The 20620-nt window shown below is 38.8% G+C and overlaps 1 protein-coding gene across 3 annotated transcripts in view; it reads left to right on the top strand.

Moving 5' to 3' along the window:
* Positions 1 to 20620, top strand: part of USP45 (ubiquitin specific peptidase 45) — a 50089-nt gene that overhangs the window by 16315 nt on the left and 13154 nt on the right. For all 3 annotated transcript variants that reach the window (XR_004060586.1, XM_030944897.1, XM_030944899.1), the window contains exons 6-9: positions 6074 to 6219; positions 7443 to 7538; positions 9645 to 9775; positions 18390 to 18477. Coding sequence is in view for 2 of the 3 variants with exons in the window: in XM_030944897.1 (XP_030800757.1) it covers positions 6074 to 6219; positions 7443 to 7538; positions 9645 to 9775; positions 18390 to 18477 (461 nt within the window). In the remaining variant the exon portion in view is untranslated. The remainder of the gene's footprint in view (positions 1 to 6073; positions 6220 to 7442; positions 7539 to 9644; positions 9776 to 18389; positions 18478 to 20620) is intronic.

Raw genomic sequence — 20620 nt, 5'->3', positions numbered from 1 at the left:
CATGGTGCATCATTAAAATTCAAATAGCATTGTGTAGAAATTTCTGTAGAAATGCAGTATGAACATGGATTAAGTAGCAAATGAGGGCTGCTAGGATTTTTTTTTTCAGTTCTCAAAAGTGCAGGATTCATTTAAAGATAAAATGATCGGTTGAAACATGTGAGAGAGGGTTATATAGATTTCCTAATTAATGCATCTTGGAAAATAAACAAAAGCAAAATGCTTGTCATTTGGTACTAATGTGGTGGAATAGTGTGGCAGCAGGATCCCTGCTTTTCACTCGGCCTCTCATAAAGATTCAACTTCACTTCAGCTGTAAAAATGTGCAAATTACATTACTACTACATGACTGACTTTTGTAATTACATTAAGCGATTGAGATAAATCCCAGTGCTGGGTTCCCAAAAGAATGCTTGCAGCTGTGTGATTTTCACATCTGATCCTATGGTTTGTTGTACCCAGCAATGCCTGCTTTTTCTTTTTTTTTTTTTTTCCCTTTTTTTTTAGAGGAGTCTGTTTGGTTAAGAGGTCATGTTGGGCACAAGCTGGAAGAAAGAAGCAAGATTGCTTTCTAGGGTGTACCACCCAGAAATTTGTTTTGTGGAGAAGGTTAGCAGGCCGTGATGATTGCCACAGAAAGGCAGGTGCAGTATTGTCCGTGTGGCACACTTGTGAGCTTCACATGGACATAATGCACATGTAGTACACAGGAACCATGCTGAGACATTGCAATCTGTGTGTCTGCTCATTTACTGGAGAAAACAAATTGTTTTGCAGTCTTAAAAGTGAATCTTAAGCGTATTTTCCTTTACAAAAGCCAAATTATATGTTGGTGGAAACATAAGATCGCATACTTTTTATAGAGCAGTTAATTAAATCAGTTTGTGTGGCAATAGAATGGAAAGGAAGAAGATATATTCTCAAATGTTGTAGTTAAATTTATTGTTGGGAGGGGAAAGCAGAGGAAGGAGGTTTTTCTAGTAAGTTCAGCTGCCTGGATTTGCCAGCAAGTGAAAGTTAGCAACTTGATTTTTGTTTTGATGGCTGTAACTAATGTATAAAGATAGATACCATTTTATAGGACATATGAGAGTTATAGACTTGTATGGAAAAACTGATAGTGTGATGAATAACTTTGCAGATTTGCATTCTGCTGTGGATATTAGCAATTGACAAAGGATCATATTGAGAAAAATGGTGTTATTTCTTAAGTGACTTTTACATGTAGTTTGGAGTCATAGAAGACCATTCTATCTACTTAAAATTAAGTAGCAAAATATAACATTTTGATTCTCTGAATCTGAAAATATACTTTGGCAAAAAGACATTTTTATTATTGGTCAGAAATTTTCTTTCAAATTTGCTTACTTGCTAGTAAGCTCCTTGCAAAGGAATGAAAACTGAATCATTGACAAAAAAATTTTTTAGGCATTCTGTCATTTTTAACCATGGATTCTCACCTTTCCTGTCCGTGCACTTATTTGCTTGTGAGGTGTAACACAAGTCATTTGAGCATAGAGGATCAAAAGCACTCCTTGAATAGGTTGCTCTTCCACACTGTGTAGATGTCTTTTCTAGTTTATAACATTGTGGCAAGACTCAGAGAAATGAAATTACAGTTTATAATCTTTGATTTGTAGGGTTGTAACACCACTAGCGAAATTCAGCCTTTAAAAGGTAAAGCTAGTGACCATTTCAGAAGAAAACCAGGCTGTTTTTCTAAAGGTTGGATTCTAATTGTTGTATGGTGTTGAAAAAAAAATCTAAATTTTTTAGATAAAAAAGGACTGCCAGACAATTTAGTAGCATTTCATAATACAGCATGATGAGAACTTGGTAAAAGAAAGACAGACTGTTAACCTTGCTTTTACTGTGAAGACCTTCAGCTGAAGTACCAGAGTTGTATTCAATAGAAAAGGCTTGACCTTGGAATGAAAGTGTGTATTCCTGGAACCCTTATTTTTAATTAAAAAAAAAAGTTGCATTGAAAAGATGAGCAATACTGCTTACTCCCCTGGCTGAAAAAAACCTTGATGTCATTTATCTTCTTGCTTTCATGCCATCTGCACCCCCAGCCAGAGCTCAGTTTCAGCAAAGGCGGTGCAGAAGTCCATGTGTGCTGCAAATGTTTGAAATGCTGGCAAAACAAATTGATGAGGAACCCACAATAAGTTTCCCTTTGCAAGTGGATGTGTCAGCACCGTGTGTTTTTGTACACCTGGTGCAGTAAGTGGCTCTGCTTTGTGGAATGAATCATTGTCCATGCTGATGTTTGGCTTAGGAATCTCAGTCACTGCCTGTGAGGCTGGTGCTGAGCAGCTGTGGGACAGAGCAGTGTTCCCTGCCTCCAGAGAGCTTTCAGGACGGGACCACAGGTGAGTGGAGCAGGCACAAAAAAAGCTGAAGAAAAGAGCAGCAAGAAGGGGGTGCTTTGCAGGCGAGAGCTGCAGCAGAGGAGCAGCTTCTGCTGCCCTTCTTCCCAGGGCTCTGGTGGGAAGGGGGCTTTCTAGCATGGGGGAGAGCAGGGTGATGTCAGGAAGCTTTGGTGAGCGTGAGGCTGTGTCTGTCAGAAGCAGCTGTCTGAGGGTTGGAAGTGGATATCATGGTAGGACCAGAGGTGGGCACTGACCTGCTGCCTATGGAGAGGTGGTCAGTAGGGTGTGATGGTCTGGATGGAGAGCTGGGCAAGGGGTTTTGGCAAGAGTGCTCAAGCAGACTGTCTGTGCAGCCAGATACGCTTTGTCAAAGGAAGAGAAGGTTCTGGTGATCAAGGCACAGCTTAGGTGAGAGTTGTCCTTGTATGGCTGCGTCAGAAAGGTCACCTCTGCAGCAGAATAGCAGGAGAGTCTGACAGAGGGGCATGGTCTGAATGTGAGTCCCAAGTGTGGGATTCTCTGTCCCTGCTGGGGATGGACAGGCCTGCCTAGGGCTGATGCCCACACTACCTGGGGAAGGCAGAGAGCTTAAGGGTTACCATGTCAATTTTCTAAAAGATGAGTTAACTGACGATAGAAATCTGTCTGAATTTAATTACTTCTGTGCTTTTCACCCATCCTGCTCTCATTAATATGAACAAGGTCCTTTATAACAAATATTACTGCGTGTGGACAAATGACTTGGACTACTTCTTTTATTCTGTTAGGCCAGGAGCTGAAGGTCCTTGTGGGCAGCTGCAGATGACAGCCATCTTGATGGAATCCTTCAGCTGGGATCCTTGTGTATATACTGGCTTAAAAGTCACTTTTCATACCCAAAAGCACGCCCGTTAAATTACAGGATTGCCAGATTGAGTCAGCAAGGGTCCATGAAACAGTTGTTCAGTGCAAATTCACTTTAAAAAATTACATATTAGCTTTTTGATTAATAACATGCTTGTAGCCTTGGGTTAATCTCACAGAAGAACCCTCCAGCCCCAATCTGTAGAAGTATTAGCTATCACAGTCATTACCAGCATGTTCTATTAAGACTGACCAACTCTTCACATGTCAAGTAAACATTCAGCTTCAGGCCTGTCTGTCATTTATCACTGAGCTGGGGACATTGAGCAGAGCTAAATTAAAAACTGCTGTCCTTCCTCTGGCTCTTTATATGTACTTAAAAATATCTGTGTGTTATAAGCAAGGCAGCAGGTAATGTTTGTAATGGCAAAGCAGCACATTTCTGTCAGGACTTTTTCACAGGTACAAAAACCATAGTAAAATGTCATGTGGATTGCGTTTTAAAAATTTTTAAGAAATCAAACGGCAGTAATTAAAACCTTCTGAATGAAAGGAGGTTCCTAACTTTGATACCAACATCCAGGCATTTTTCCAATTTGCTACTGCTTCTCTTTATCCCTATACATATATCCTTATCCCTATATATATCCTCCTAATTATCCAGCTTTGTGGCAGTCGGATGTCTGGTTCTCATTTCTTGTGTTTTGTAATTGCGTATTCATCCAGCTCTTATCACAAAGCTGGATGCTTCGGCTTTGTTTTCCCTCCCTTAAATAATTTGTATGTAAGGTTCAGCAAATGGAACCTTGCTACTTGTGTGAAGCTGCCATTTAACCATGAAGTGAAATGCTTTTATCGAGTTTGCCCTGCAGATATGGTCCGCTGTGGCAGTGCTGTCCATATTTGGTGGCTGTGCAAGGAGAGCCAGGTGGTGCTGCAAAGCATAGCACAGTGAAGCGTGGACAGATCTAGGTTTGACATTTGTCATCCTGTACTGCTAAAGGGAAGAGAAAAATCTGCTTTTCCATATGCTTATGCTTTAATTTTTGCCTGCAGTTTTGTCCAGATGGCCCTGTGAACATTGTTTACTTTAAGATGCTGTCCCAGATGTTTTTGAATGCCGATGGATAAATGCAACAACTGTGGTATACTAATACACAAATTATTTCCACAATTTTGGCTTTTTTTTCCATCTTTTTTTTTCTCTCTTTTTAACCATCTCTTTTCCCCAGCACTACTCTGGATGGCCCACTTCTCTGAGGGGAAAACATCTCCAGTTATAATATTAAACTTCTGAGAGAGAGCAGTAGCTTTGAATTGCAGATAACTTGGAGCTCCTATTTCCATGCTGTGGCTGTTCTGAAGCTCTGTGGGTGGATGAGCTGCAGACACTGTAGCATTCCTCTTCTAAGCATGCCAGCTAAAAGGTGTTGCTTCATGTAGCCCATAAAACAGTGACTCTTTAAGGGTGTGAGCAGCTCGCTTGTTGTTTATTATATTCAAAACCACTTTGTCTACTTTTTCAAGGAGAATTCCATCTTTTACTTTGCCCTTGTACCGTCTTAATTTTCCACCTGAGTGGAAAGGAGAGTAATTTAAAGCTGTGTAAGCACTGTTAAAAGAACATTTTAAAATGTTTTTAAACAGCAAAGCACCTCTAACTCTGTTTTAAAAACTCTGATACAATTTGGGAGAATAGTTGTGCCTCAATGGCACCGTAGGGTGCAGGCAGACTGCGTCAGAAGCTTGTTGCCAGATACAATAGATATTTTAATGACTTCTTTTTAATTTAATTTTTTTTTTTCATTTTTCTAAGCAAGAAGGTATTTAGGAGTGTACATAAAAGAACCTTTTGGCATGAGAATTTCATTAACGTAAATAGGTCTGTTAGTTATTTCTCAAGAACACTTTAATGAGACTTCAATGTGAAACTCATTAGAACAAATACATGAATTCATATGTCAAGACAGAGATTGTAGCATCACAGTTCTTGGCATCTATTAAGTCCATAACTCGTTTACATTGACGTGCATTGTTAATCAATATTTAAGACACTGCAGATGTCAGTAATGTTCACATTTAGTCCTGCAACCATGACAGTATGAAAGTTGCTAGTAGAATTCAAGGCTAAATATTGTTATCTCAAGTCTTTCTATTACCTCTAGGCTACAAGTTAATGACTGTCTAACTTTGCTGTCCCTCATCTATTTAAATAATAAAGGAAACAAGGAATTATGTGGATGTTATAGCATAGTTTTATCAATTTTTTGTTACTTGAAATTAAAACACTAGCATTGTATGTATGTGGATTGCATTAGTAATTCCTCAGGCTGTGACAAAGAGAGGTGAGTTGAGGAGCACATGTAGGGATAATGAGCCTTGGGCTGTTGACAAGGCTGTTGGAATGGAACACTAGAATTGATAAAGACTTGCAGCATTCAGTGGTAACTTTGGGCTACCTCCTTTAAAATGCACCAAAAAGCAGCCTTTGGGTGGTGTTTCTGATGTTTCTAATGAACATTTATCTCAGCTGCCTGTTGTTAGTAAATAACTCATTTTACTTTCTTTATTGCTTGTCTAATTGTGGAAGTTACAGTCTCATAGGACAGTATGATTATAATGGAGGATTTGTTGGATGTATGTAGTTGTTGAGGGCATTTTTTTAACCCCCAGGGCTTTATCGGTTGATATCTAGTTTTTTGGGTTTTTGGTGTTTTTAAGACTGCGTGCAGCAGCTTAGAGTATTATCAAGGTATCTTCCACATATGTTAACATTAATAAACATAATAATGAAAGGACTTAATTGATTAAACTATGCAATTATGTGGTCATATTAATCTATAATTTAATTATAGGTTCATCAAAAATCATACGTCTTCGTGAAGAAAACAGTGAAACAAGTGAAATACTGAAAGGAAAAAGTTCTGGTAATGGTGCATCAGTTCCAGTTAAAGGAATAAATAATTTAGGAAATACCTGCTTTTTTAATGCTGTCATGCAGGTAAGATGGAAAGAACATGCCACTTTCTCTTCACAGATTTCAGAAATACTAAATCTGTATAATCTATGGGCTTCTGAAAAGGTTTTGAGTATTATGAGTCTTCATTCTGCTTTCTGAAAGTCCTTTTCAAATTCTTTTTACTCCTTGCTATCCAAGGAGTGTTTCCTGTTATAATAAAAAAGAATTCCTGGATCACTGGCATTATGCACAGTAATGAAACAAGTGAAAATGCCAAGTGTTTTACACACTGCATACGTGTGTGGGTTGTACTGTAGCATATGGTTTTATTTGAAGTTCAGTATTATTAGTCATGACCAATGCAGGGTATCTACCATACTGGTGATGTGAATAGTGGCACTGTGTGCATAATGTAAATGTCTGCACTATTCATTGGGATGATTTTAAACCCCTGCTATGGATGCAGTTATAAAATTATTTTTATCCATTATGGTATTTTTGTGACTACAGTAAGAGGAATGAGCTATACTAATACACATCTATTGATGTTTAGTGTACAACCAATTCAACACCCTCAAAAAAAGCAGCAGCCTTAGTGGGTTTTATATTGCACCATCCTGTTGGTTGTCAGCTGAGCAGAGACATCTCTATGTCTGCAGGCAGGAGTGAACAAGTGAAAGAACACTGCTACATAGGTGTTCTGCACTGGCACACCTCACCTTGTGTTTATGATGTTGATTGCAAAATTCATCAGAGAGTAAAACTGCAAATTGTTATTTGTCCATACTTAGGGCATCGTAGAAGCCTAAGTAATCTGCTGTCAGAGTTGACCAAAAATAAAGAAACAAAGATGAGATATGTTGAGTTGATTTCTTTCCTAAATTCAGAAGGATAATACTTTTCATTGTGCCAAAGCCTTTGTGCTTCATGGGGCAAGGTGAGAGGGACTGCAGTGTTTAAAAGAGGGAAATGGTTTCTGATAATAATGTTCTCATCCAAAAAAAAAAAATCTTGTTGTTCAACATAAATTAAAAAGTTATTACTGTTTTGAAATTACAGAAAAAGAAATAAATACAATTTTAGAAACAGTCAAATTAGTGATTTTTTTAGTGCTCTTTCTAGTGGTCGGATCAAAACCTCAGTTACATGTTACGAGGTGTATCTGGTTTGGTCTACCCCTGAATCTAGAATATGTAACTAAAGAAACTCTGTAATTGAACAATCAGCATGTTTCTCACGGTTTTTTGGTTTTTTCTTTCTTTAAGAACTTGGCACAGACTCACGTACTAAATGAACTGATGTATGAGATAAAGGAGAAAGGAACAAAGTTAAAAATCTGTCATACTTCAGATTCTCAATTGGTAAGTATGCACTGAGAAATACAATTTTGGGAAAATGTGGGAAGAAGTTGGAGGACAGGAAATCACATCTCCATTAAAAGCACTCTGTTACTCTCCCATTTCTTTCACATTTTAATTGCTTAGCAGGTTTACGTTACCTGTGAACTGATTTCTTTTACAGAACTCATTACTCAGCCCTAGAGAAGGAGGAGGAATTACTTCCTTTCACATTTTTTGATATTGAAGTATCAAATAATGCCTTTCCTTAAGAAGGAGCAGCTGGCTTATTTTTACTTGCCATTTAATTTCTTCAGTATGAACGTATGATACAGGAAATAGTTTGTTTGGCTCTAGAAAGTGTCTGTGAAATGTTCTATTCCAGTCCATCCCTGCCCTTCATTGATAAGGTCTGTAAAGTTTATTACATGCTTCACAGACCAGAGGATTAAAATGAGAGAAGTGAAATTTCAGTGAGGAACAAATTTGTCCTCTAGCTCATAGCAGGCATATGGGAAAGTGTCTCCTGTGGCTATTATCCAAAGAATATTCCGCTGTTCTGGTCATGTCTTAGAGACTTGGGGTTTCATCATATGTTGTTGGCAATAAAAATAATACCCCTTTCCCTCTGCTAGCTGAAGCTAACAGTTTACAGAGGATTTTTTCTTAGTTTTTTCCTTTCTTTTCCCTGCTGTTTGCTGTGAGCTTTCTGGTGGCAGAGAGGGTAGAGGAGTGGTATTCTGTTGTGGATACCTCTGAAATGATGATGATTTCACTGTGTTGCTGTAGGTGATGTTCATAGCTCCTTCAGGCAAGAACAGTATAAAATTCACTGCATTGCTGTCTTTATTTCCTCCAGTGGCAATTCAGAGCAGCAACATGCTTCACAAAGTTATCCTAAGCCACAACAGAGGTCTGGAGCTTGTTTTTGCCCAAAGGCTTAGCAAGCCAGTGAGGTGTTGGCTTATGCTTGATGTGTAACTTGCACAGCCATAAGGTTGAAAGATTTATTTTAAATTTCAATGCTTACAATGTAAATAAGGTCTTTGGAGCAAAGACTCTGTTTTCTGGTCTTTGTTTGCCAGTGCAGAACTTGGCATTGAATAAGAAGGCTGCAGTAGTCTAATTAATAGTAATGCAGAAACCTGCAGCTTCTTGCTTGGTAAGGGGCCTTCTCCCACCTTTTGATAGTGCATATAAAGCAAATACTTCATATTTGTGTGTATCCATATCGCTTACATTTTGTCTGGATCTGCTTTCTGGACAAGGTGCCCTCTCCAAGTGTTTATCTGGCACTTGTTATCTGTTTTTCTGAGAGTCAGGCCAGCTAGTAGGGAGCACTGGGGGCACACAGGAACCTTGGAGCATGTTAGGGAGAGCTGGTGGTCTGTGGTCGTTGTAACAAGTGGTGTGTAAGCAGTGCAGGATTTTAAAATTTTGCTTTAAAATTGGCTTGATTGGCTTGATTCTTCCAGACCCAGAACCTGCTGGCTGGGGTGAGTGTCATACCAAGAGGGGCTGTGCAGGATGCACCCTGTGCCTGGCTCCTGGTGCCACAGGGCACTGTGGGATCTGCCATCAGCTCTTGCTGTGAGGCACTGCTGGTACCTTCACAGCACCTGGTCTGTGGAGGAACAGGTTGTGTTTCTGTGGCTGCCAGATGTGTGGAAATTGCAGTGTGTGGCTCACAGAGCAGAGAAGCTGGATGCCCCATTCCTTGGGTTGAGTAGCAGAGAGCCACTGAGCACAATCTTACACTGGCCTATGGAGGTGGTCACCTGGGTTGTCTGTCCAGATGAATTTCAGTGCATGTGAGGGTAAGAGTAAAGCAGGTAATACAAAGGTTGCTTGTTTTTGTGAGAACCAGAATGGCTCATTGACGTGCCTGTTTCCAAAGCTATTGGTTACCACCAAGAATTGTTTGTTTTGCAACTATTATTCCTTAAATAATAAGCCTGCTCTTAACTTATTTCAATAAAATGGTTGACATCAACATTAAAAAAAAAAACACCCTGAAACACTCTTAAGACTGAAAGTTACATTGCTCTTTATCATGTATCAAGTAACTTGAAAGAAGTCTTGTATCATTACTTTTGAAATCTGATGTGTAATTTGCCTTTGTTTTTGAAGGATCCTTTGGTGGTAAACCTGTCCAGCCCGGGACCTTTGACTTCAGCAATGTTCTTGTTCCTTCACAGCATGAGGGAGGCTGGAAAAGGTCCTCTGTCTCCCAAAGTGCTGTTCAGCCAGCTTTGTCAAAAGTATGTATTGTGTCCTCCAGCTCATCTTTCACTTATTTTTTTAATTTTAGCTTCCAGTGATGTGTTTCTAGGTGTGCAGTGTCTGTTGACCTTTCTAAAGAAACTGTTAGATTTTAACCAGGCAGTCCAGAAAGCAGCTTCTTCATGTTTTAAAGTTGAAGGACTCCTTGTTGCATGCCTGGGTTGTACCTGCTCTCTGTGTAATGTGTGGCCCAGTTCATAACCATGGGCATTCAATGGGCTCCAAACTGAGTGGGAGGGGGCAGAAGAGGGCATGGTAAAACTGAAGAAAATAGGACTACCTTCCAGGTTTAGTTGTTTGTTAGCATAAAGCTGTGTTACCACCACAAAATGCACCTAGGTATTTTGTAAAAAAGAATAAGATTTTAAATGGGGAACTTCTGCTGTGATGTCTAACCTTGGCATTAATTCAAAATTAAAAAGGGTCTAACAAGTAAGGACTTGAAGCAGTACTGAAATGGCATATGGCTCCAGATTGCAAAGAGCTTACAAGCCCTAAAGAAACTCCTGTTTCTTGGTGTGGAAAATGTTTGCAGTGGTGCTTTGTAGGTACTTTCAGTTATGATGCAAACAATCTTGCTTTTAAAAACACCTGTAGAAGACCTACTTAAAAGTTGACTACAGAATCTGTAGAAGCAGAGTAGCTGGGGGATGGTATATATGAATCTCATATTTAAAAAAGAGTAATGTTGCATTATAATTTATTATAATGCTACATTATTGCTGCATGGAACTTTAAGCATTTCTCAGCACTAGAGTTAGGAGGAAAGTTGCAGCCTCCTACCATGGAGTTCCAGGACAACCTTACTGAGCAGGAATGGATTTAAAATATGGTAAAAAGAAACAAAAGCTTTTAGAATAGAGCAGGGACAATTTAATTCTGTAAAGAAACAAGTCATTGCTTTATCCTCAAAATTCAGCTTCAAAATTTTAATATCATATTTTTTCTATTGTACTTGTCTTCCTTTTGATTCTTTGAGCTCTAAAAGGAAATGTGTGTAAAGTTACCTTACAGTATTTTTGAGTCAAACAGCAATGTTATTTGTTTAGCATTATCTACTGGAAGAAAAACATATAGGGAAGAAAACTATATTGTTTTCTCACTCCTCCTTGTGTTTCAAGGCTCTCTCAAAAAATGTGAGTGTAAGAATTAAATTTGGCTGAAAAATGTAAGAAAAATTATTAAATAACACTAGTATTTTTTCCCAGTTAGTATTAAGGATTGAAGGGAAAAAATGACGTAAAACATGTTTTGAAGCCCACCTTAGCAAATTGAATGAGAAATAATCACAATGCAGTGCACTTCAGATGGGGTGGTGTTTTTAGAAGTGACAAGCATTTTGTGTCTGCTCTGTGTCTGTAGACATTTAGCGATGGCAGTATTAAATCTCAGCTATCCAGTTGTTCTGTTGTTGTTGTCTTTTGATCATTAAGATGTGCATACACTTTAACTAGCAGCTAAAATTGAAGCATTTTAATGTGGTCAGCACACTTTTGCTGTTTATAGAAATATCTGCCAGCTCCTGCCATTGCTTGCCTTCATCCCTACTTCTTACTTTCATTATCTTTGCAGAACACCACTTAGATACAAATCCTTTACTAGCTCTACTATCAACAGCAAAAGTGTCAGCCACATCCTGTTAGTGAGAAGTTAGATGTTCGAGGGCAGTAAGGGGCTGGACAGGTATGACAGAAGGCTTTGGTCTTTGGATTGTTTTCTCATTGTTGGTGACAGAAGCAAGAAAGGGAAGGTTTCAGAATATTCAGCAGTGTGCAGTGGTAAAATTAGGAGAATGGGAAATCTTCATCTTTGCAAGCTGAATGCATTTACTATTTATTAGCTTTAACAGTGTGAATGCATTGTTCTCTCATGCCATTTTTACAAAGCCTTTTTCTTTCTTTTGTTTTAAAGTTGGCTTTCTATTTTTCATCAAAGTTGAAATGCAAGAGAGAGCAGGGCAAGACTGCAGGAGTTTCAGCTAGGAAGAAGTCTGTGTTACTGCAGCTTTCTCTGTAAAACTGCTTCTTGCATGCTGCCAAGAGGTTGTGTTAATGAAGTAATCCTAGAGGCAGGCGCTACCCATGGTCTTCATATTAGCACAAACTCTTTTTATTCAACAAGCAAAGTTCAAACAACAAGTTTCCTAAAGAGATAACGGGGTGAATGTGTAAAAAGAACTACACTGACACAGCTACTGGGAAGAAGGACATGGGGAGGGGCATTCCTATTCTGATAGTAATGTTTTGGGTTTATACATAACATAAAGGTTTAACTTAACATAAAGGTTTGCTGACTCCAGTTGCAACCTCTTTTTCTTTTTTTAAATTCATTTTTTCCCCATCACAGATTTTGCTGTCTCAGTGCAAGTATGCAGTATATCACTGCACCTTTCTTCAGTAAAGAATTTGTGAAGGAGATTGTACAGATAGTATAGGACAGAAAAGGGTGCAAACACTGCCTTGTTCAGCTGCAGCTCTGGCTTGTCCCTGAGTGGGATCCCAAAATCTGCAAGTGGATACGTGTTCACTGCTCAAGAGCAGTAAGAGAACTGGAACACAGTCATTTTCAACTGCAAACTGCTTCTTTAAGAGTCTGGGGAGATCATGGTGTGAAGTTCATAACCTTATGTATGAAAGGACATTTGTGGTTCTTTTTTTTTTGTATTAAATAATAAAAGAAAAAAATGATACCAAGTGTTAATTTTATCAAGTGGTGGAGTAGCCAGGTTGAAGAAGGGGAGAAGAAGAAAGAAGTGGATGAGTCTTTCTATAGCAACTGTTTAGCGTCTGGTACTAACTCATCCACTGTTAATTTTGTTAGTGTTGCAGCTGTCAGATGTTTTGCAAGGACAGATTGTGAGCATAGCTACGGGGCCCTTCTGTTGGTTTTCCACTGTGCTGAATATCAGGGCTGCAGACTTCTGACTTATCTGGAGACTTAGTGACTAACACAACACTGATGTATTAAGAGGACATAAATTGTATTTCCTTTATTTTTTATGATTGAGTAATTTTATTGGTGGAAGAAAGCTTAGTTTCGTGTAGCAAGTAAATGTTGAAGCATGTAAGTGATAAGTCCAGAAAGGAGTTACAGAATTTAGCTGCTTCAAACTTCCATTAAATAATTATTAATAGTAGTATTTTATTGCTATATTACCATGCAAGAAAAAATACTTCCCTAATGAAGATTTTATTGGTGTTCAGAAAATCTACATAGGTCTTCATTCTCCAAAGACCATTATTCATCTGTCCTTCTCATGTGCAGAAAGTAGAACTGAAGGCAGAGGTGGGACTGGTGGAATGGAGGTCATGTGTGGTTAGGCTGTTGATATTAACAGAATGATAGTTTCAAAGGGGAAACCTAAACAATTCCACATTTATCACTTCTGAGAGGAAATGCTAAGGAAAACTAAGGTAATGTTATAGAAGATATAAGAAATAAAGAAAACAGGATTTTTCTCATTAAGGAGTCTTTTTGAGCCTTTTCTTTTTAAATAATACTACTGTATCTAAGAAGATACCGAAAAATAATCTTCTTAGAAAAGATTTTTTTGCTTGTTTATTTTTCCCATTTGACTTTCACCATGTAAGTATAATAGCAGAACACACAGTTTGTTTCCTTGGCCAGTAGTTATGGATTATTTTATGTCCTTGTCATGCCTCCATGTGCCTTGCTGGTGGTGCTGTGTCATGTTGAGGAGCTCTGACAGAGGAGATTACAGCTTCTCTGGGCAACAGCAGTTGAGAGATTGCATGTCTTTTTTTTCAGTAAACTTTGTCAGGGTTTTCATTATTTTAGGAACAAGTATATGAGTGCAAAGTAGACAAATTACATGTAAAAGTGTGTGTTGGCAGCAATCATCTGTACATGTTCCTGAGCTTTATGTTCACTTCTGCTCTGAAGGAAGACCTGTGCAGCATTTTGGAGAACACAAGTATTTTCAGTGTGTGGTATTGGTGAGCTGTGTAAGCATAGGTTATAGACAAAATGAAGAAGAAAACTAGTAATTTTATTAGGTACATTGGCGGTGTATTCTCCATTTGGGTTAATCAGAATTTAGGGAGGGGTAACAAAAATAGGAAGCCTTTATGTCAACAGGAACATTGGGAATATTGGGAGTTCAGGCAGGAGAGAACATGAAAAGAAGACAAGACAGCAAGAGAAGACAATGAATGATAAATTAGCTGTGCTTCTTTAATTGTCCTCATAAGAGTTCAGGGAGCTCTCTCTGAAACTGAAAGGCAACTGATTTAGAGCCAGGGGAAAAGAAAAAGGAGTTTTTTTAGCATTTTATAGGGCTAACCTATGAAACTTGCTGTCAGATCAGAGTGCTGTTGGAAATCTTAGCAGGACTTAAAGGAAGAAAGAATAGATCTGGTGCATTGCAAGAAAGTAGAGTTATCTCATTTTCCCTTTTGGGGGAAGGTGAGACAAAAAAGATGAAATGAATCAGCCAGTACCTCCAAAGGAGTGTGAAGTGCTGTCTCTCCATGCCCTTGAGATAGTACAGTTGTGCCTGGTGTTATCTCTTACTTACATGTGGAGGCAAGCCCATGTTTGGCTGGGCTCCTCCCAGGCACCTCCTACCAATCAGAACTCTCTAGTGTATGTACTGCAGTACAGGATTCCTGTGCATGTTGCCTTACAGAAAAAAATCAAATAGTATCTTCTGTTTTCTGTTTCCAAGTGCTTATTGTTGTTTCTAAAATTATCCAAGGTATTAGGCTATCTTCTGCACAAAGATAGTAATTCTTGAAAAGATTATTTTAGATAAGATTTTTATTAAAAACAGTAAAAGTATGTCAGCTCTGTGCAGTATGATTGAATGACTTTGATTGTATCCCAGTTCTGCTTTTAAAGCATAACTTATTTTCCCTCAAATGAATATAATATAGGAATAATAACTATTAGGTTTTTTCTTTAAAATACTATGTTACTATGTAGTTTTTTTTATTAGGGCATTCTAGGAAGCAGATCATCATAAAAAGTATTTCTTTAACTGACAGTCAAGCAATTCTCACTGGTCTCCAGATGAGCAACGAGAGGCTAGTAGATGAGATGTCACAGTTGTCCTTCACCACTTCTGGCCATTAGCAGGAGTTCAACCTGTTCTGTCATTATCCTGCTGACACTGTACAACAGGTTGTATTGCATTGGCACTGGCTTCCATATGTCAGCACATCTGTGAGCGGTCAACTCAACCAACCATCTCCAAGTCCCCCACATTGGCCAAGGATATTGCTTGAAGCGCATTTTCAAGGAGACGAGAGCACACATCTTTTAGTTGTCAGATTTCTATGTATCAGCGTGGTTTAATTCCTTTTTCTTCCCTCATGCTGGTTTATAAGTGTAGGAAGTTTTCAGTAAATGCATTGTGAGGTGTAAAATTCCCTCCTTTCTTTTTATTGTTATTTTTTGGTTTCCTCTTGTGGCTCCCCCGCCCACCCTCCCCCCCAAACAAATGCACTAATTTCAAATATTTTTACACAAAACATGAGATATTTAGAATTGTATCCAATATTACATGGCATGCTTTGTACATGAATGACGCATTAAATATATTTTAAGCAGTGTTAAAAATGACATAATTTGTCAGTCCAAGTAAATGACTCAGCCTTACAGGGAATCTTTACAAGTCACTTTCCCTGCCAATTCACCTTTAAAGTGGTAGCTGTTACATTCCCATCATCCATTAAAATCAGGCATATAAATTTAGTACAGGCCCTGAGAAGCCTAAATAATCTTGTACTTGTAAATGCACTGTGTTCTAATAAAATGAAAAAAAAAACCAAACCAAAATTAAAAACTTCCATGGCTGAGTTAATTTCCTCCTCTCTAATTTAAGCTAATAAAACTGTGTGGAACATGCAGGCAAATTATTTTACTTTGAAATACAAATTAGTAAATTAATTTGCGCCTGAAATGATTTTTGTATACTCATCAGTGGGAGGTTGCACTGCAGTAATAAAAAGTATGTGTGGGGCTTTCTCCTGATTTTCATTGAAGATTTAGTTCTGTGAGGTGTCTCTGCAGGGAAAAAATACCTCTCCTGTAACAGTGATGGTATTTTTGCTTGCTCCTTTGTCAAGTAGTAATTAATTTTTCTTCCCTTTTATTTTAGTGTCTCTTGAAAGAGGTCCTGCTTTTGTTGCCAAAAAATAACAAAATCCCTCTTAGTACCAGAACGCAGAAAATGTATATGTGGAGGGTTTTCTTGCTATAGTGGAGCTATTAATGTGCCTGTGCTGGAGGAGATGGGCTGAATATACTCATTGGTTCTCACTGCCTCAGGAAAACAAGAAATTTCTCATAAATTAATGATAATACTGCAGCTAACTAACCAGATTTCTCAGAATTGAACTGATTTTGGCATCTGGGTTTTTTAGATTCCTGGACATTCAGTGAGAGAAAACTGTTTTGGCAAATTGAAAAGTGAAACTGCATGTGTGCAAATGTGCACACAGCTACACATGTTATTTATTTTTTTAATGTATATTGAGTGTTTTATTGGAACCAAAATAAAGGTTCAGTGCTTTTCAGAATGAATTTGCAATTTATAATCAAATTTATTAGAAATCAAGCATGATTTTAATAGGAGAAAAGATGGTATTTTAGGGATATTAAGCAAATTATTTAATTTTAAAGATTATTTCAATTTTTAAAATTTGAAATTAATTTTTGATGTTGACTTGCTCATGAAAAAATTCAGTTTCAAAAGAATGCTTAAAAAAGTCACCCACTCTACTGAATCCAGATTTTATAGTGAGCCTCGCAGTACAGTAGCCTCATTAAATCATTTTTAACTAGGGATATTGTCAACTTTGTATCAAAAACTAGATATAAAGTGCAAATGTAAAAGTATCTTATTTGTAAATGAGAACATGTTGTTTTGCATATGCAGGTCCAGATTTGTTCCACTTAATTTTAGGCATTGACCTTAACTATCTGAGTTGTCACCTTCAGTCCTTCTCCAGTTACACCCCACAGTGCCTGCAGGGAGCAGTTCAAAGCTGAGACCCCTGTATCACTCTCCTGCCTGTGCCCATGTCTGCTGTGCCCTAACTTGGCATCTCAACACCTTGCCCAGCTTTACATTTTACTGTTGTGGGTACATTGCACATCTGGGCGTTTTCTGTAATTTCTCCTGTCCATGAGCACAAACTTCGAAGGCAAATGTGAGCAGCTTTAGTGTATGAGTGGGATGGAAGCCTCACTAACCCTCCAAACCTTGAGCAGCTGAAGAGCTCTGCTGGGCAAGGGAGATCATTGTGCCAGGGGAAATAGCAATAGGTATTTGCAGCCCTGTGTACTGGCTAGCCACAGCATGCAATCCCCAGCTCACAGTGAAAACTGGTTCAATGTGTGGTTAATAGAATTGAGGAGCTGAGTGAGTGGTTGGTTTTTCTGGCTGCTCTGTCAGTTTGATAAAATTCCTGTTTGAGCTGTGCTAATCCCCTTGTCCCCTGTGGTAGGTTTGGGAAGGGGTGCACGTGGTTACACCTGTGTGTGCTCACCTCATTCTGCAGCAAGAGTCACAGCTGCCATTTGGTGGCACTTCTGGAAATTCAGGAACCTACCCATTGCAATCCTAAGTCACTTGCTCTAGAGAACGCTGCTTGGGCGGGAGGTTGGGTTAGATGACTTCCAGTGGTCTCTTCCAACCCCTTGTGAATCTCATTTTAGATTAAGTAGTTCAAGACTGTAATTAAGGATCTAAAGGGTAACCTGCCTGGAAAGACAGATGTAGTTTGGCTAGTCAGTTACACAGTGTGAACAGAGATGTGTTAATTGCAAACACCATTCATTTGGGGTTGCAAGATCCTGAAGAATGAAACTGTTAATTAGGAGCCTTCTGGCTGTGGTAAGAAGGATCTATCTTTAAGGATCACCTTAAAGATCTGTCCATGTACTCATAAATTTATTTTTTCTAATTTCTATGTAATCTATGCCTGAAAAAATGTGATATTTAGAGTACATTTAGATGCTGTGAATAGTAAAAAAGAATTCAACAGTTCTTGAATAGTAATGATTGATGCCACTGAGTGGCTGTCTCAGAACTGATGCAATATTAGCCCTGTGCAGTTGCCTAGAAGATCACCAGTGTAAATAGGAGCATAGTCAGAAACTGATGTTTTTCTTCTTCTGGCTTCTGAGGGTGATGTGGATGCTGCTGGTGGTCTAGAAGGACTGTTCATGCACATTTGAGATTTCTCCTCAGTTGAGAAAAGGGGGAGATAACAAAGGAGGTTAAGCACTTGGAAAATCTTTTTTCTCTCTCTTCCATGACATTGGGAATGTCTGGTGGTGCTGGTGTAGTTTGTCAGGAAAGGGCTGCTGGCATGGATGAGACTTTACTGGCAAATCTGTATTTTAGTCAAGCTATACTCCATAGAATCAAACTGCAAGCCAGGTTAAAGTGCAGCCTTGTTGGAGAAATTGCCTGCTGCACCTAAAGCCCTGGAGCTTCCTAAAGCCCCATGAGGTTCTGCAGGGATTGTACCTATTTGTACCCCAGCAAAGTGTCTGATGTTGACATTGTCTTGTTAAGAGTCTCCCAAGGTAATTTTAAATTCTTCACTGTTTCTTTCATAGGGCTCCTCGATTTAAGGGGTTCCAGCAGCAGGACAGCCAGGAGCTTCTGCACTATCTGTTGGATGCAATCAGGATCGAGGAGACAAAAGTAATGTCTTTGTGTGTCTTTTAAAAGTGAACTACTAGTCATTGCTTCAATGTTCTTCATGTTCCCAAAATTTTAAAGGTGTACTTCATGAAGCAGGAGTGTCTATTTTCATTATCTTGAGAAAAATATTTTTTTGAAAGAAATTTAATTATGTTCATGTTGATTTATTAAAATAGTTGATTGGAATCAAAGTTTCAGTTAGTAGGAAGAATATGATAAGTAGAACAAGATAACTTTAGGAATCCAAGTTGTTTGCCTTTAAAAATAGAAAAGGAGAAAAAAGGGACATCTGAGATATGAAGAAGATAAAGGTGGGACCTCTGCGTTACCTGACAAAGTGAATTTTTAAAGCTTTGGATCAAAAATCAGCAGTTCTTAGATAAGGGCCTGCCCATAATTTTAACCAAAAATTTTCACTGAAAATTGTGGGGGGAGGGGGGAAAATCTTGCAAAGTTTCTTGTGTCTCTTGAAAGTGTGAAGAGACTCCTTGCTTTATCAATAAGGTGCTGCTTTTCATTGCTTAAAATCTACATCCAAGTATGTGAAGTATAGAAGCAGTTTGTTATGTTGAAAATGTCCCCGTGTAGGTTTATTTGTTCGTTTATTTTCCTTAATTATTTGTGCTTCCTGCATTGTTCATGCAAGAAAGGGAGTGTCTGGTTGCTGTTTTGACCATGTCAGATTTAATCTGTCTGGCTTAGTCTTGGACCCTTCTTTTCAGATGATGCTTTGTGGTAAATAGCCTTTTCTAGGTCTCCTCTAAAGGAAGGCCTTAAAACTTGTACTGACCAGAGTGCTTCCTCTTCCCTTGAATTTAGTAACCCAATCAATGTTGTGATCCTGAGCTGAATTTTGTCACAGATAAGATGTAAAGCTGTGTCTGAGCCTGGTTCCTGGCACTACAGTAGAGCTGAACAAATCCCCATCCTGCCAGAATATGAATATTTACTGGTCTTGTCAGCATTCTTGTTTATAAACAGAACTGAACTGCAAGAAGGAACAGTCAAACCTTGACACTCACACTTAGAAAATCATGTCTTGAGCATGGCACACAGCAGAAGCAGCTTATTTCAGTTGGAAAACAGTTGTTGCGTTTTTGCAGCAGAGGGAAACTTTATTATTTTATTTTTTGATTTCCATGTAATAATAGGTGAAAACTATGTTTTCTTGGCAAAGGAGGAATCACAGAAAGCAGGATTATTACAGCAACTAAGCTGCTTCTCCAGGAGGTGCTTGTGCTTTCCCCTCAAGTCAGTCCTGTCAGCTTCACCAGTGGATGTGCCATCATTGCAATAACCTGCATTAGCATTTGCCTTTTGAATTATTTATTATTAGAGAGCAGTGACAGCTACAGTATCTACCTCAAAAGAGTGATGGAAGATGGTAAGAATTTACAGTGATTTTTGGGTAGTATTTCTGCCACTCCATCAACAGGCGGAGAGACGTGGGTGCCACCCTGCCCTGCAATTACATCCCACTGCTGCCCTAATGGTGCATGACTGCAAACACATCTTTATCACCTCGGGGTGCTCTGCCACCGACAGTACTAGTAAAAGCTCTCTCCCCCTCCCTCTCTCTGTTTTTTTTTAATTATCCCATGTTTCAGGTCTGTAGATGGCAGACAACCAGCTGGGCACAGGCAGCAGCCCGGCCATACCTGCTTCCCTCTCCCTGCCAGGATTAGTTGTTTTTAAACCTTTAGCTTTGATGAGAAATACATAAAATACATAACATAACACTAGTTATAGAAGCTAACCACAAATCCTGTTATACTTTTGCCTCTTGTGTGTGGTTTTGGGTTTGTGTCTGACACCAGGGCTGAACTTTTTCGTATTCCTGAGGAAAAAAGTTAGGAAGTGTACACAAGTGGATTTTCAGCTAAAAGCTTGGCCATATAACAATAAAGATGACATAGCGTCTGCCGTCCCCAGCAATGTGGGCTGGAGATGGTTTCACACCGGGGCCTGAAGTGGCTGAACCCTGCTGCTAATTGATTAATGTCTGCTGCCATTGTCCACAGCACCCTGCCCATTCAAAGACTATGTCTTTCTTTGACCTATATAAATGGTTCAACGCGCTAATCCCAACAAAAGGGTTGCTTATGGCCCTAAACCCATTTATGGTGCTCAACTTCATGAATTA

Source organism: Camarhynchus parvulus, chromosome 3 (genome assembly GCF_901933205.1).
Source record: "Camarhynchus parvulus chromosome 3, STF_HiC, whole genome shotgun sequence".
Classification (NCBI taxonomy): Eukaryota; Metazoa; Chordata; class Aves; order Passeriformes; family Thraupidae; genus Camarhynchus; species Camarhynchus parvulus.
The sequence above is the reverse complement of the archived record's forward strand: the minus strand, read 5'-3'. Positions and strand labels throughout refer to the sequence as shown.